This window comes from Pygocentrus nattereri, chromosome 18, assembly GCF_015220715.1.
Source record: "Pygocentrus nattereri isolate fPygNat1 chromosome 18, fPygNat1.pri, whole genome shotgun sequence".
Taxonomy (NCBI): domain Eukaryota; kingdom Metazoa; phylum Chordata; class Actinopteri; order Characiformes; family Serrasalmidae; genus Pygocentrus; species Pygocentrus nattereri.
This window is the reverse complement of record NC_051228.1, coordinates 17,824,111-17,840,059: the sequence shown is the minus strand read 5'-3', so window position 1 is coordinate 17,840,059 and position 15,949 is coordinate 17,824,111. Positions and strand designations below refer to the sequence as shown.

Here is a 15,949-nt window from a genome sequence, read left to right as displayed (position 1 = left end):
AATCCAAATTCTTTTCTAGCTGCCCTTCGTGGCCTTACAGAGCCTAAATTAGATACGACACACATCAAATTCTGCTCCAAATTCAATTTGTTACAATGAAATTAGATTATCAGCCATATACACCAACAGAATGAGATCGTTCTATGGCCACATAAACTTCACACAGTAAAAGGAGTAGTGTATTTCAGTAGTGCAACTCCCAGTGGAGCTTCACGGACTCAAATGAGGAGGGAGTGCATGTTTGTGTATGCAAATAAACATTACTTCACCTCACATTTCTGATTAAATGCCGGACTGACCAGCAGGTGGCACTGCATTGCACTGAGTAAAGGCCTCAGCAGAACATTGAGCAGGATGAACACACACAGTACAGTAATTACAGGCTTGCTGGAAAACTCATGACTGACCACAGCTCTAATTAATCTGCCTATCAGCAAAAACACAGCAAACAAGTTCAATAAGATCATAAGAAAGCTTTAATTCACAGAAAGAGACAGCATAGTCCAGTTCATCTTACAGGATCCGAGCTGAGTGCTGTGTAAATAAGGCTGCACTGAAATATCCGTGTGTGCTAAAGCGTTCAACTGCAATAGGACTCGTCTTATTGTCCTTTATAGGTGGGGAGCTGTTTGTAAAGGAGTGTTCAGTTACACAGACAATAAAACATGCTCAAAGCATGTGACTGCATCAGAACAACATACATTAATCTGTAAAATTGTCCAAAAGTGAGCGCTGGGCAAAAAAAAATCTGATTCAGTTTTTCTTTTACTCTAAAATGTCAAGACATGCCAGCAACAGAAAAGACTTGCTGCAGTTTCTTACACTGTTTCATTATATACACTGTTTTGTCTTGTTTTTATAGACAACGGTGTGTCCAACAGTGTCAGAAAATCGAGTTGAAAATCAACTGTATCATCATAGACATGTTGAGTGAGGAACAGAACACAGCACCACAGAAGAGCAGCAGACAACAGCACAAACACAATGCATACAATACTACAATAGTACTATACAACATGCAGCCACATGCAAAATCAAATTTCCATATTTTGTTGATGTTCGGGGGGGTAAAACAAAAGTTATGGCACATTTCATATCTTTCTTTTTAAAGTGTAAAAACGTGTTATAAAGAGGAGTTACTTACTTATGCACGAAAATTATGACAATTTTATATCTAAACTTTTGAAGGAGCTGCAGTTTTAATTTACATCACCCACAAAGTTGTCCCAAGTTTTAAGTGTGGAAATTTATCCCTTATAACACTCAGCATGAGTTGGACCAATTAGAAGAGCATGTGCTGTGACATCACAACCTCCACTAAATGGCAGTCTGGCACAGCGTGCCAGCCTCAAGCCACAAAGAGTGGCCAAAAAATAGGCCTGGAACTTTATTTATTTATTAACATTATAGTAATAATTTAAATCACATTGACAATATTAAAAAAAAAAAAAAAAAAAAAAAAAGGCATAAATATTTTTCATTCAGCCCAAAATATACAAACATGTATACAAGCACTGAGCACAGAGCAGTAGAGAGCAGACAGTGGGGTTGGGGAAAGAAACACACACTTCTTCAGCTTTATGGAGAATCTGCTGTAAATGGGGCCTATATAGAACCGGTTCTATATAGCACCCTAAAGATTCTTCTATTGTGACAAGCCTGACACTGTAACAACAGCACACCCCTTTTGGGTGCTACACAAAATCATCAATCTGAAGAACCATTTCACGATGCAGAGAACCTTTTAAGTATGCATGGTTCTAAATAGAACCATTTTGTTTGCTAAAGTACCCTTGAAGAACCGTCTTTTTTACATGTGTAGACCAGCTGCTGGGCCACAGCAGCAGTGACTGAGCGTATTATTATCAATGCGCTGATCATTAGCATTAGACCTTAATACGACCACACACATCATTAGAACTCCAGACAATCTGGACAAAAGTGCATAAACCAGCAAATGCTAGTCTATTACAAGCGAGTCTTTGGCAGACATGCAGGCCAAGCGCCACATTACATTGCTTGTTAGCCTAAAATGAAGAACGTGAAACGTGTCTTATGGTAACAGTAAGAGGAAAACTGCTTCAATTTGATTTGGCACCAAACTGTTCCTTTAAGCCCTTAAATGGCCAGGGCTCACCAGCAGGGCCAAACTTTCACTACACACTTCTATAACATAAGAAGTGGTGTCAATAACAGCTCTCAACAGGTAAACTGAAGGCATTCACCCGCTGAAGACACGACTGTGCTGATAATCATTATGTAAAGCTATTCAGACATTAATAAGTTACTAGTTAAATGGGCTGGAACTCACAGGCTGCTGCTCTTCTGCTTCAGAGAGGTCACGACCCCGGTGCTTTTCTTGTTTTGGGATAAAGAGCCCCCCATCTTAGCGCTGAGGCACGTCAGTGGTAGTGTTGATATTCAGGCTGAGCTCATGCTGATCTGCTTCTGGAGTCCAGAGGAGCAGCAGTGACACAGCAGAGGAACGCTCAGCAGTTGGAACTCAGCCAAGTTCACACACACACCTCCACTAACTCCACCTACTTCTCTCCCTCACACATACACACTACCGCCAATGCATTCCTCAAACCAGGGCTGAACATTTCAGGGAAAATGTCTAATTGCAGTTTTTCTCACCAACACTGACTGATTTTAACTGCAATTATATATTAAAGAGTTCAGGCCTGTTTTTAGGCCACAAAGACCAGCATTTCACGGCTGTCGGAACAAAACCTCGTATCCCCAAAATAATAACTTTAGAGGAGAAAGAAAAAACACACTCCTAAAAATGTTTTTCAAGGGTTCTTTAGTAAAGATAATTGTTCTATATAGAACCTTGAGCACTCAAAGAATCCTCTGCATGATGAAAAATTCTCCAGATTGATGGAGAATTTGCTGTAGATGGTTCTATATAGCACCAAAAAGAGTTTCACTATTGTTAAACAATTTTTGGTACTACATAGAACCTTTCTGGTAAGAGGGTGCTTTAATGTAAGTCTATGTCTTTTTCCCAAAGATTTGGGCCATTTTTTGGATCATTCATCATGAAATTTGCACACAATGTAACTGATAACAGGCATTTTCAAATGCCATAAGAAATATGTTATTATATTAACAACAAAAAAGGAGATACAAGGTTTTGTTCAGATTGCGTTCAGCATTCAAGCCTCAATGCTGTGTACCAGACTATCTGTTAGTCGTGGTTGTGATGTCACAGGATATTAATTATTCTAATCCTTCTGATCGGTGTAACTCAGGGGTCGGCAAGGCCAATGATAAGAAGAGCCATTCTGTCCTTTCAGAAAAAAAGTCAAACAATCCATCATGGGCTTTCGTGATTCAACTTAAATAAATATTAGTATTATTAAATGTCTCTTCTCCTCAATAGATACTGTGTGAACATTATTTTTGTCAGAGAAATATATTTTCAGTGTTTCTGGACCTAGCTAACATTAGCTGGAGTAACTAGCATAATTAGCGATACAGCTGCGCTATGCTTGCCATCTCAGTCACGTCCTTAACAAGTGTCCCTGGCAGTGTCACATAACATGACATTCACACAAACGAGCAAAACCAAACCCGAATGGTACAAAGTCATTTCCGCCTGCTCCTACACTGTGAATTTATATATGAAGGACGTTGAGAAGTATGAAACATCAGTAAGTATAGCAAGACAAACAAGAGACTACAATCATGGAGTTTAAATATATATTGACTGTATAGATGATAACATGTAAACACCTCTTGATTTTCTGACTGTAAATAAGTAACATCCTCTACAGAGACACACTTCTGCACATTTTAATCCACAACAGCCTGTGGAACATTTTATAATTTGTTTTTTTCTATGTAAAAAACTGAACTCAGAAATTCTGCTATAAAATGTGCATGAAAATGTCATATTCAGGCGTGTTCTCTGTACAGGATGAACACATCTACACTCAGAAAACCAACAAAACATGGAATTCAAACGGGGTGTGTAAACTTTTGTATACAACTATACATACACTTAATTGGTCAGATGAAATATGTCTGTGAAACTGCTTTGTGATGATATCAACTATAAACAGCACTATACAAATTAAACTGGACTAACCTGATCCCAACGCTTACCCTGCTGCCTTGCCCAAAATACACACACGCATTTTACTTACATTGCTAGAGAGGACGCCCATTGATTTCTATTGATCATTGTATTACTGTAGCCAAATAATACTACAAATACACCAAATTCTCTCTCAACCATGGGATCCAGAAGGCAAGTTTTCAGCTCCTATAATTTCAATTGTGGTGAAAACAACAAATGTCCTCACAATGATACAAGGTGAGAGCTTAAATAAAGACATGTAGTGTCTTTCCTCACAAAGACAGAAAAACAAGCACACACACACACACACACACAAAAGTTCACAGCCTGATGAGAAATATTCCACTCTGTGTTTTTGGAGGTGTGTGTGTGTGTGTGTGTGTGTGTGTGTGTTTATGGCTCTTTCTAAACTGCTGTAATCCACAACGACTGTTTGTTTTAAGTTGATTAAAAATAACCGATAATCTGAAACAATCAGCCTCAGCTCTGCATGAAAACATTCCGACACGTGACTGGGATCAAAGGTCAAACCTCTCTGCTGCCCCTCCTCTCACGTTGAGGATCTGATGGAGTGTGGAACTGAGGCAGATCTCTGAAGAACAGGGATCTCCTGAGAACGTCTAATTAAGGCTCAGTGTGCTGCATGTAATGTGGGTCAAATCTCATCAGCTCTTCTTGGTTGGTTCTCAACCAGAACACACACACACACACACACACACACACACAGTAGCAGCTCTCTGTCAAACAAAACTACTAGTAATTTTAACCAGTGATTTCAGGTTTTTGAAGAGGAAATCCACTCATTTTCAAAAATCCTGCATAAATAAATATTAGGATGTCATCCAGAGAGGTTTAGTGTGAAATATTCTAGAGAAACTTAGAGACAGAACTGTTCACAGTGGTGGTGATAGGAACCAGTTGTCCACCTCTGAAAGCTCCCTCACAGAAGGTTGTTATATAAATTGGTTACGAAGTCACAGCTTGATGTCTGAGACACTGTTTTATGATCATTTTGAGAATTTGAAATCCATTCATGGTGGGGGGGGGGGATACATGCAGGGTGTTATGAGGCAAAATATTCCCCAAAGAAAACTTATTCTTTCAGATTATTTTACCATCATTGTCATTCTATATAAAACTCAGAAGACCCATGTAGGTTCATTGGTGGTTCTGGATAGTAAATAAAATGTCTATATTTGTGTTGCCGTCATGGCGCCCCATGGTTCCTATCACCACCACTGTAAAGAATTTGAACAATTTCACACCAAACTTTAATTCCCCTTTAATGTGTTATGTCATATTGCGGAGATGTACCAGTACAGATATTCTATATAATTACATATGATTCTTGGTTATGGGATTGAGATTCATTTAAATTTTCAATATTTTGTATAGTTAATACTTATGGCCTTTAATCTGTAAAAAGCATTTTAAGATAATTATAAATGAAAACTTCTGTTCTGCTTAAATGGCTCAAATCATGTTCAACTGAATATTCCATTTTGAATGAGAGTTTGAAATAAAATGCAAACAAGTTTCCACAAAGTACCATTAACTCAGTCTACATACAGAAACTAAACTGCAAAAACAGCCTGTTTTGAATTCGCTGATTTTGTGATGCTTCACATATTTGCATATATCCATCTATTCAGCCTACAGTACTTCAGCCCCGCCCACTTCAGCTTGAACTGCTTTTTGAATGAAGCACAGCTAATCAGAACAGAGCTCATTCACCTACATCAGTCTTAAAGGCACAGTAACAAACTGTTTAACTTTAAGAAATAAGGAGAGCTCGGAAATGTTCGTTAAAATTAATTATTACTGTTTTTGGTGCGCAAAACTTTATAAATTGATGTCAGGGATTACAAAGTCATGAAGAATATAGGACATGGGCCCTTAAATAAAAGAGATTTTAATTATTGAACGTTACTGAACATTTGTTCCAGGTCTCGATAAAGGCTTTATAAAAAGTACCATAAAGATGAATGAAGATTTCTATACAGAGTGCTATAAAAAGACCAGCAGGTACGTTTTCATCTGGTTCAGTGCTGGTAGACTGAGGTGGGGCAGACAGGTCCACTGCACTTTATCAGATCAGAGCAGGCCAACATGCAAAAACATGCAGATAACCACAGATCATTTGAGACATGCAAACTCTTGTTGCGCCTTATCAGAGAAGCATCAATAAGGCTCATGACTTCATAACTCAAAAAACTGGTTTATTACCCTTTATGGGTCTGGAAAAGAAAGCAACAGTGTCAAAACAAAGGCTTTTACTCTCTGTGACTATCTCCACTTAAATCTGAAGGTCTTGTGTGCTTTTAAAGGAGTAAAAGAAATAGTCTGGTGAAAAATCAAGAATTAGTCAGTTTCCTATCGCAAATGCAGCTCATCAGCCAAGACATGATGTTTGCTTCTTTCGTTTTATGCTGGAGCTATGAGGCTAATGCAGCTAACAGAGGCTTGCTAACGTATTTTCTAACAGTGTACAATCTAACACTGTCATTTAGTCTGTGTTTATTGAGAGCAGTATGAAACTCAGTGTCAGAAACCATATCATAAGTGAATTTGAGATTCAGTTAATACATGTTCAATGTCCAAATTCTATTTAAGTTTACCGCTACAGCTATGAGGCTAACATGGCTAACAAACACTAAAAGTCAAATCTGTTCTGTAAGTAGTTCCCCAAAACGTCTATCAGCCCGCTCAAAGCACATCCAGCTCCTCAGTAAAGTGGCACAGACTTGTAGATGTAGTTTAGGACACAGTATGACTAACTGTTAACTGTAAAGATGAACAAGCTAAACACCGCATGCAGCCATTTAGACAACAAACGCCAGCTGCCCCAGCTGTATGTAAGTACAAACACAGGCTATTTATAATGTAATTGCTGGAAAGCACAACAAAAACACAGAGCATGCAGACCTACGCTAAAAACATTTACCTACGCTAAAAACACTAAATGCTGTATGCTGCAAGTTTACTTACAGCTCTAATCATTGCCCTGATTTTAACCCCAAACATAAAGCTAAAATCCAAAGCTCCAGTTCAGCTGCCGAATCGTCTACAGCAGGAGTCATCCAAAACGAAAACACAGACTTATACAGCAGCCAAAAAGAGTCCTGTGGTCTGCCAAATCAAAATTTGAAATTCTTTTTGGAAATCATGGACACCATGTCCTCTGGGCTAAAGAGGAGACCATCCCGCTTGTTATCAGCACACACTTTAAAAACCAGCATCTGTAAAGGTATTAAGGTAAATTGGTATTAGTGTACATGGCATGGGTGACTTGCACATCTGTGAAGTCACCGCTATTGCTGAATCATATATACAGCTTTTGGAGGAACATATGCTGCTATTCAGGTCTTTTTCAGGGAAGGCCTTGATTATTTCATCAAGACAATATCAAGCCACACCAAGTCTGGGTGCTAAGCTGATCTGCCTGCAGTCCGGACCTGTCACCACTTAAAATATCTGACACATCATGAAATGAAAAATACAACAAAGGTTGTAAAAAAAATACAAACTGCAGAGTGTTGTTTAAAGGAGAGACGATGGAGAGATGATAAACATTCCCCTGTCCCAACTTTTTAAAAAATGTGTTGCTGGCATCAAATTCAAAGTGGGCAAATACATATATTTTCAAAAAATAAATAAATAAAATTCTCAATTTCAGCATTTAATATGCTGTCTTTGTACTGCTTTCAATTAAATACAGGGTTTAAATGATTTGTACATGTACATTGTAAATGTTTAAAAAATGATTTGTCCCCCAATTTTTCGGAAACAGGGTGGTACATAAATAAAAGGCTTTGTTGGGCAGCAATACAACATTCTGCTCGTTTACGTACTAGAAAAAAGTTTTACATCACTAAGGACAAACTATTACTGTAATCTCACACACTCAGCTGAGTCAGGAAACCCTGATCGCTGAATAAGAGCTGTCAATACAATCAAACAATACATCAATCACAGGATGAGAAAGACAGAAACAGAGAGAGAGGGATGGATAGAAAGAAAGAAAAAAAGAAAAGTGAAAAACAGAAAAAAGAAAGAAAAAAAGAGGAGGAGCAAAGAAAAAAAAAAAGAGAAAAAGGCAGAAAGAAGAGTGACTAAGAAAAAAAAGAGCAAAGAAAGACAGAAAGTAAAAAGCTAAAGAAAAGCAGGGAGTGAGAAAGAGAAGAGAAAGAAAAAAAAGAGCGTGTCCTCTAACAGTGGTGCTGCATTTCTCACTCACACATGGCAGAAATCAGAGTCTCTACCATCAAACATGTCACACAAAACCACTCCACCTCAGGGAGGGAAAAAAAAAAAAAAAAAACCAACAATACTGGATGCACACACACACACACACGCATCATCCCTCTCCCTTGATCCTAATTAGTTTCAGGTTACTTTCCCAAACTCTTAAAAAAGACGGTTCTAAAGGATTCTTTAGTAAAGACAGTGTTGTACATGGTTCTATATAGCACCAAAAATGGTTCTTCTATTGCATGTAAGCTTGACAACCTAACAGAGGAACCCTTTTAGAACCATATACAACACATCCCTGATCAGTCTGAAGAACCATTTTACTATGCAGAGAACCTTTTAAGCATGCAAACAGTTCTATGGGTGTTCATGGTTCAATATAGAACCATTGTCTCTACTAAAGACCCTTGAAGAACCATCTTTTTTTTAAAGAGAGAAGATATATCTTAAACTTGAACTGAACTAATGTTATTAAGCCTGTAAGCGCTGCATGGGTCACATTCAGAACTGTGTGCAGACTGACATCTAGTGGTCAGACGAGGAAGTCCAACAAAGTGTCAGATCCTGAGGCCCTCAGATGCAGCAGTCCTGAGTTCCTCCTTCTCAAACACACTCTGTAATTACTCAATAAATGATATCAGCTTTGTTAGAGCTCAGAAAACATTTTCGCATAGTATTGCAGTCCTGTAGGGATGGTCACCAGAGCAGAGAAGTGCCAAGAGAAGATGAGTAGCTAAAGAGAACAGCTTTTACATTAAGTTTAAGTCACAACACAAGATTCCTTTACAAAAAAGTATACCTAAAGTTCATTCATTAAATAAATGTAAGTTCAAGTATGTTTCCCCAAGTACTTAATGCAGTATGTATGCTAATATCAACGTACTAGTTGTGCACTTGTAAGTATGCCATTTCAATACTTCTTGGGACTAAATTGGCCCAGTTTTAGTTCATAAAAGTACTCCTAAGCATACTTTAGGTGTAAGATTAGTAAACTTTGAATACAACTAGTTTACATCTAAGTAAGTTTACCATTTTGTACTACAACTATTACTGAACTATTAATACATTTATAGGTACTAGTTATATACTTCTAATTCTTTTTTGGTGTGTACTATTATATAAGCACAGGCAACCGTACAAGTACAGACCAAATATACTAAATAAAATTATACTTAAGTACACTTGGCCTATACTGTAAGTCTATAGAAAAGTGTAGGTATATCTCTGATAAAACACACAAAAAGTAAACCAAAAGCATACTCACCAAAAGAGTATACCAATACCACATTTGAATAAACTTCTTTAAGGGTTAGCACAGAAGCTAATTCAGTTGAGAATACACAAATTCACTGTACACCGCTGGCTTTTAATCACAGTGCCACTTTGATGGTTAAAAAATGCTGACAGAATAGAAGCACAACCTCAGACAATCACATGGAAGCGCTTTAAGGAACTATGCTTTCCCAAATTAGCTACTCAAAAATAACAGTTTGGTGAAGAATCCCTTCTGCCCCCAAATGTAGTCGATAAGCCAAGATGTGTTTGGTGTCTGGATTTCATTTCTGTAGTTTTAACACTGGAGCTACAAAGCTAATGTAGCTAACAAGCAATGAAAGCATATACTCCACCAATTAGCATGGTGCTAACTGCAGGTCTAAATCATCATACACTGACCTCAGACGTGTTGAGCTGTTCAGTATCTCTAATCGTCTGGATTACGTGGTTTCTGACTCTGTTATCTAGAAACATGGACTAATGTATGGATAAAATTCAGACTTCAGGGTGGCTGCTACTGTTTTTAGCTATGCAATAAAGTTTTTTCCAAACATACCTGTGGAAAGTGAATTTTTGTGCACATTTGTTGTTTTTTTGCCAACTACTTAAAAAAAAAAAGAAAGAAAAAAAGAAAGCAACATGACCTCAGACGTTTAAAAGGGAGCGTTAGAGAACCGTGCCTTCTTAAGTTAGCGCTCCAGTGAAGCTCCTTTAGAGAAATACAAAGTGTGGGGTAGTTAAAGCGAGGAGAAGCAGATTTGAGGTCATTCAGAAGCACAGAGCATGAGCAATCTGAGGCTGGGAAACATCCCCCTGTTTACTCAACCTCTTCCTCTGGGACACGGGCCCATCACACACTTCACTACACACATGGTGGAACCAGAATCTGAGGAAGAGCGTACAGAGCGGCAGAGCGGTCACGGCGGCAGAATTTTCACTCAGACTGTGAAAATGAGGAAAATAATAAAAAAAAAGATTTCACATTTTTACAGCTTCATTAACATCTTATTTTTAAAGTCAAGCTTGTTATCAATATAAAATCAACTCAGAAACTAAAACAGAAAGAGAGAAAGGTGAAACTAGTTGGTGGGCCAGGTCTCTCTATCTCTACATGACTACTGCTAGTCTTTTCCCGCCCCATCACTAAAATTCTCAACTGCTAGCTTTTACCCACAGCTAGACACCCCCTAACTTATTTTTTGTTAACAACTTTTTGTTGGTTTCTATAGTAAAGACACAAACAATATTCTCTGCATACTAATAACATAAAAGGATACTCTCCAAACAGTGGAACATTTCACACATCTGTCATGGGACAGTGGGAGAAAGCATATGGTAAGCAGTTTTTATCATCTGGAAAAACACGGCCGCAGTTTTGTAATTGTCATAATTTAAGAAAGAAAGGATTATTTTTAGCTGTCTGGTGATGAGTCCTCAGCTATCCCATTACAAATGCTAAACAAGTGGCCAACAACAATCAACTTAGTATGTCAACTTACTACGAACAGCAAACACTAGCTGGCTCGGTGGGAGAGCGATGGATCACGCAGCCTTACTGTCATCACTCCTACCACATCCATGTCAGAGCATATCACAGTATTCAAACACCGGCTAACAGACGACAAGATCTCTCTGTTCTATTGTAGTAGTTTAAGGGGTGAACCACAACATATCAACACCAGACAAATAGAGTCCTCTGTTTACAGAGTCCACTGAAAGCAGTGCTTTTGTGTCTTGTTTGATCTACAGTATCATCAATTTGCCGTGTTGTGCGAGTGACTGAGCACTGCTTCAAGTTAGCCAGCTGCTAAAAACAGCTAGCCTGACAGGATAGCACTCTCCTGCTTTCCAATGCCTCACAACTTCCTCAGTTTACTTTTGTGTAAATCAATATGACTGAGTGCTAGAACAGTTCTTTAATTGAGAGGAGCAGATGTGATTTCACGCTGATAAAGCTTGTGAGGATGTACAGAAAGAGGAGAGTTCACTGTAGGACAGTTTAGTAATGCCACTTATCTCGATACTCACACTTGGTGACAGGAGAACAGATCGCTGGTCACTCCACTCAAACAGGGAATGTATAACTCCACGTTTCAGATGTTACAAAAGACTCCATCTCCTTCTCTAGCCATGTCGAAATACTCGGAAGGGCGTCCCCCTTTTACCCTGTTCCTCAGTGGTTTGGACCCTCAAAGACCCTCACAGGGCAGGTGAGTTGCACTGGTCTGAGTGGACCAGACACCTCAGTGTCACTGCTGGACTGAGAGTAGTACACCAGCACAATACACAATAATACACCACCACCACCACATAAGTGTTACTGCAGTACTGAAAATGATCCAACACCAAAATAGTACCTTGGGAGAGTCCATGGGTGTCCTAACTACTGAAGAACAGGGTTAATTTTAGGAACAGTCCATTCCTAACTGTCTTAAGAAATACTAGTCCATTCCCAACTGCTAATCTGATGAATTATTAGTCCATTCCCAACTGCTAGTTGTATGACCTGCTGCTCCATGCCCTAACTATTAATCTGAGGAATTGCTAGTCCATTCCCAACTGCTAATGTGAGGAAATGTTAGCCCATTTCCAACTGTTTATTTTAGGAACTGCTTGTCCTTTCCCACAGCTAATACATTCCCACCCTACAGTCTTAGGAGCCGTAAATACATTTTCAAATGCCAGTATTAGGAATTGCTAGTCCATTCCCAACAGTACGTCCTTTCCCACTGCTAATCTTTTCCAATTGATATTCTTAGGAGGTGTGAGTCCATTCTGACTGCTAGCTTTTTTACAGTTTGCTAGTCTTACAACCTGTTGGTGTTTCCCTTCCTCCTAGTCCTTCCAACTGCTAGATCACTACATCTCTATGCTCTCACGGCATGGGTGGAGACAACCTCACCCTCTCTCTGCGCCAAGCAGCATGAAAATAACTCAGAAAAAAGAGAATCTGATATGATGCAATAGGCACGCAAGCTTGTATTCTTGAAGTTCCTGCATTTGGAAAAATTTTTGAAGAGGAATCTGCATTTAAGGGAACACCAAGTCACTGAAACGCCCCGCTCTCAATAGCTGCTGTGTTTGAGGCATTTCAGAAGAAAAACGCTGTAAAAGCCTCCTGAGAGTGGGTGGACAGTGAAGGCCTTTGAGACAGAGGGCAGGGGTCAGCCAGAAGCCGCTGGTGTGCGGGTTCTTCAATGTATGGCCCGGTCAGGACTATCAACTGAGGCTTATGTTTTGAAGGGTGTTCATAGGCATGACACAAATCCCGATTGGGATTCAGCCTGGGTTTGAAACACATACGTAATCCTTTTGTTTAGACTTTTATACTGCCGTTTTACAGCTGATCACACCGTAAGTGCGTTAATTCTAATTTATATAGTATAAAAGTGTTAGGATCAGGGGATGGCAGAGTCCCGTCATATGCTAAATTAAGGTCTTACAAACCTGACATCAGTTTATTTTGATTGGACTGTTTCTTAAAGGGCCCATATCATGTAAAACTCATCTTTCTTAAAACTAAAGTTTGAAACTTAAGTTTCATGTTTGTAAAAGGTACAAAACATACACTCTTCAGTCCAGTCTAGGAAACTAAGATGCAAACAAAACCTCTCACTGACTTTTTGTGATGTCATAAAAACAAAGGCATTGTCATACATCTGCCTACTCAGAGCTAATTTACATATCAGCTTTGAAAGCACAGTAACTTTAATCCTAAGTGATAAAAAGAGGCTGGAAAAGCGGTCAGTGAAGCTGTGCTTGGCACATAACCACACAAACATTATAAGTGGATCTCACAGAAAAAACTAAAATAGAAGAAAAATGAAGGATATCAGCTCTTTACACCAAACCACAGGGCTGCAAATGGAAACAAACTTATTTAGCTGCAATGTGTGCTTCAGATTGGTTTGAAAGAACGCATGATGAATAAATAAACAGTAGGTTTCCATTATGAACGTGTGGTTTCTGTTCCTATTTGTAGTACTGTGAGGCTTGGTATAATTTTAAGAAAAACAGTCACATTAAGATAAACTATGATGTTAGCTTTGTAGGACAATTTTTAGGGCTGCTCAAAGTTGCCTAGCTAACTCCCACGTGCCCATCCTCGCATTTTTAATAAATAAATAACCCATAAAAGAAGGAATATAATAACAGAGGGGTCCCACATACGGTGGGACGAAGTGATTCCAATCATGTGAACATAAAGAGCATGTACTACACATCGTTAACTGCACACAGACCAAGGACAAATAAGGTTTTCAAAAATTATGATTAAATTGTTTTGATTAACAAATGAATCTTTTCTTGTTCATTATTTCCAACTATTAAAACACAGACCTAAAATGGCCAAAGCACCAAATTAGAGCTGTTAGAACTTAAATGCTTTCACTTTGCTTTCTTTTACTGTCAAATATCTGCCTCAAAATCACATTTTGTTTGCTGCAGCTTAATATGACTGAAATCTAATGATTATGGAAAATGACTGCAGTCAGCTTAAATAACTTCTCAAACAAGTGACTATATGTTATGTGACAGGCCTAATTGTTAAATCTATTTCAGTATGTGTAGAACAGTGCATCTCAAACAGTTCCTCAGGACCAACAGACGGTCCACATTTTTGCTCACTAATTAATACATTAACTCTTTCTTACTAAAATCAATACAACTGAAACTAAACTGATGATAAACATCTTATAAATCACCAACTAAACACAAAACAGTGACGAGGCACGGAGCTGACGCTGGCTTTGAATTTGACATTCCACCTTAAATGGTGCAGCACTTACACTCTGGCACCTGTACCTGCTGCAGCATTTAAGCTGGAACGGAAACCTGGAATGAGAAGCTGGCTAAGCATTGCGTGTTGGGCTGGTCCTGAGGACTGGTTTAGAATCACTGCTGTAGAGTGATGATGTGTATTGTTGGCACATTTTACATCTTTTATTTGGCAATATTTAGTCTGTAAACAAGATCAGCCGTCCAACATTAGGATATCTGCTACACCTCTGTAGGCAATGGGGAAGTTATGGTGGTCTTTACACTTCTCAGACTTTCTTTGATTCTGTGCACTACAGAATAATGACACAGGAATGTTTCAGCCCCCACCCCCCTCACCCCCCTCGGCTGGGGATTTGACAGATTTGTGCTATGAAGCATGCGTTGTTTAAAACTGTGAAAAACAGGGCTCTGTTCAGGTGAAGCTCTGAGAACAGCTCAGAGGTTCTGAATGTAAACACAGTGTCTGAAGCTCATCCTGGCCCAGACACAGGAGGCCTATAAAAACAGAGTTTTTTTTATACCCACACGGATGTGCTGCAGTCTGTGAGGTATAATTTTCCCCTCAAAAAGGTGAAATATGACAAATTTGCCACCAGAAATAAACCACCTGCTGTATTTTAGAGCTTTCAGGCCTGGAGAACAAAACTGTGGTCAAAGACAAGAGCTCTGAGTGTTTAGTGGATGGTAAAAAGGTTGAATGCCAAACAAAAAGAACACCAAATACAGCAGATAAGAAGTGAAGGGGACAGAGAGAATGTACAAAAGGTCCTGAGCCCTAAGGTGACACCATGATTATTTTTTATATTTTGTGGCCACAAATTAATATTTCGAAGCTACAGTTTTATAGTTTGAGTGCACAATTTACTGTTGTAAGGGCCCAAAGTACTACATAGAGCCCAGAATTTACTGTATTGAGACCATAAATTACTATAATGAGGCCATAAAGTACTATGGTAAGACCACAAATGACTATACTGGGGCCACAATTTACTTTATTTAGGTCACAAATTACTATAGTGAGGCCGAGAATTACTAAACAGAGGCCACAGATTAATATTTTAACGTCACAATTTAATACAGCAAAGCAACATAATATTTTGAGGCCACAATTTACTATACTGAGGTAACAAATTAGGTTACTATATTTGGGCCACAAATTAGAAACTTAACTTGTGGCCTCAATATATTAAGTCGTGGCCAAATGAATCACCACGTCATCTTAGGGGCTCCTCGTTCATCCATTTAATTTACTGTAATATTACTTCTTTTTTCATTTTACTGGAGCTCAACATGAATTACTCGGAAATACCTTGAAAGGTTTCCATGGAAACCGAGTGTAAAGCTAAAGCAGACTGAAGCTATAGCGCCAAAGCAAACACATTAGCGTTACCGGCCTGGGCAGCAAACAAGTGAAAACATGAAATAATCACCCATAAATGTTAAAACCACGAGGACAACTGATAAGACAGTGCTTACTGGTAACCCAGCTTAAATTAGCTAACCGAGATCGAACATCAATGAGCGCATTAAGCTAACTACTTTAATACATTACTACTA

The 15,949-nt window shown here is 38.7% G+C and overlaps 1 protein-coding gene across 3 annotated transcripts in view; it reads right to left on the bottom strand.

The window, feature by feature from the left end:
- tacc1 (transforming, acidic coiled-coil containing protein 1) overlaps nucleotides 1-15,949 on the bottom strand; it is a 75,026-nt gene that overhangs the window by 58,314 nt on the left and 763 nt on the right. Inside the window, exon 1 of one of the 3 annotated variants that reach the window (XM_037547254.1) lies at nucleotides 2,312-2,450. The exons of the other annotated variants lie outside the window; for them this stretch is intronic. Coding sequence (XP_037403151.1) covers nucleotides 2,312-2,385 — 74 coding nt within the window. The 5' untranslated portion in view covers nucleotides 2,386-2,450. Of the gene's footprint in view, nucleotides 1-2,311; nucleotides 2,451-15,949 lie in introns of those variants that run through there. 3 annotated transcript variants of the gene reach the window in all.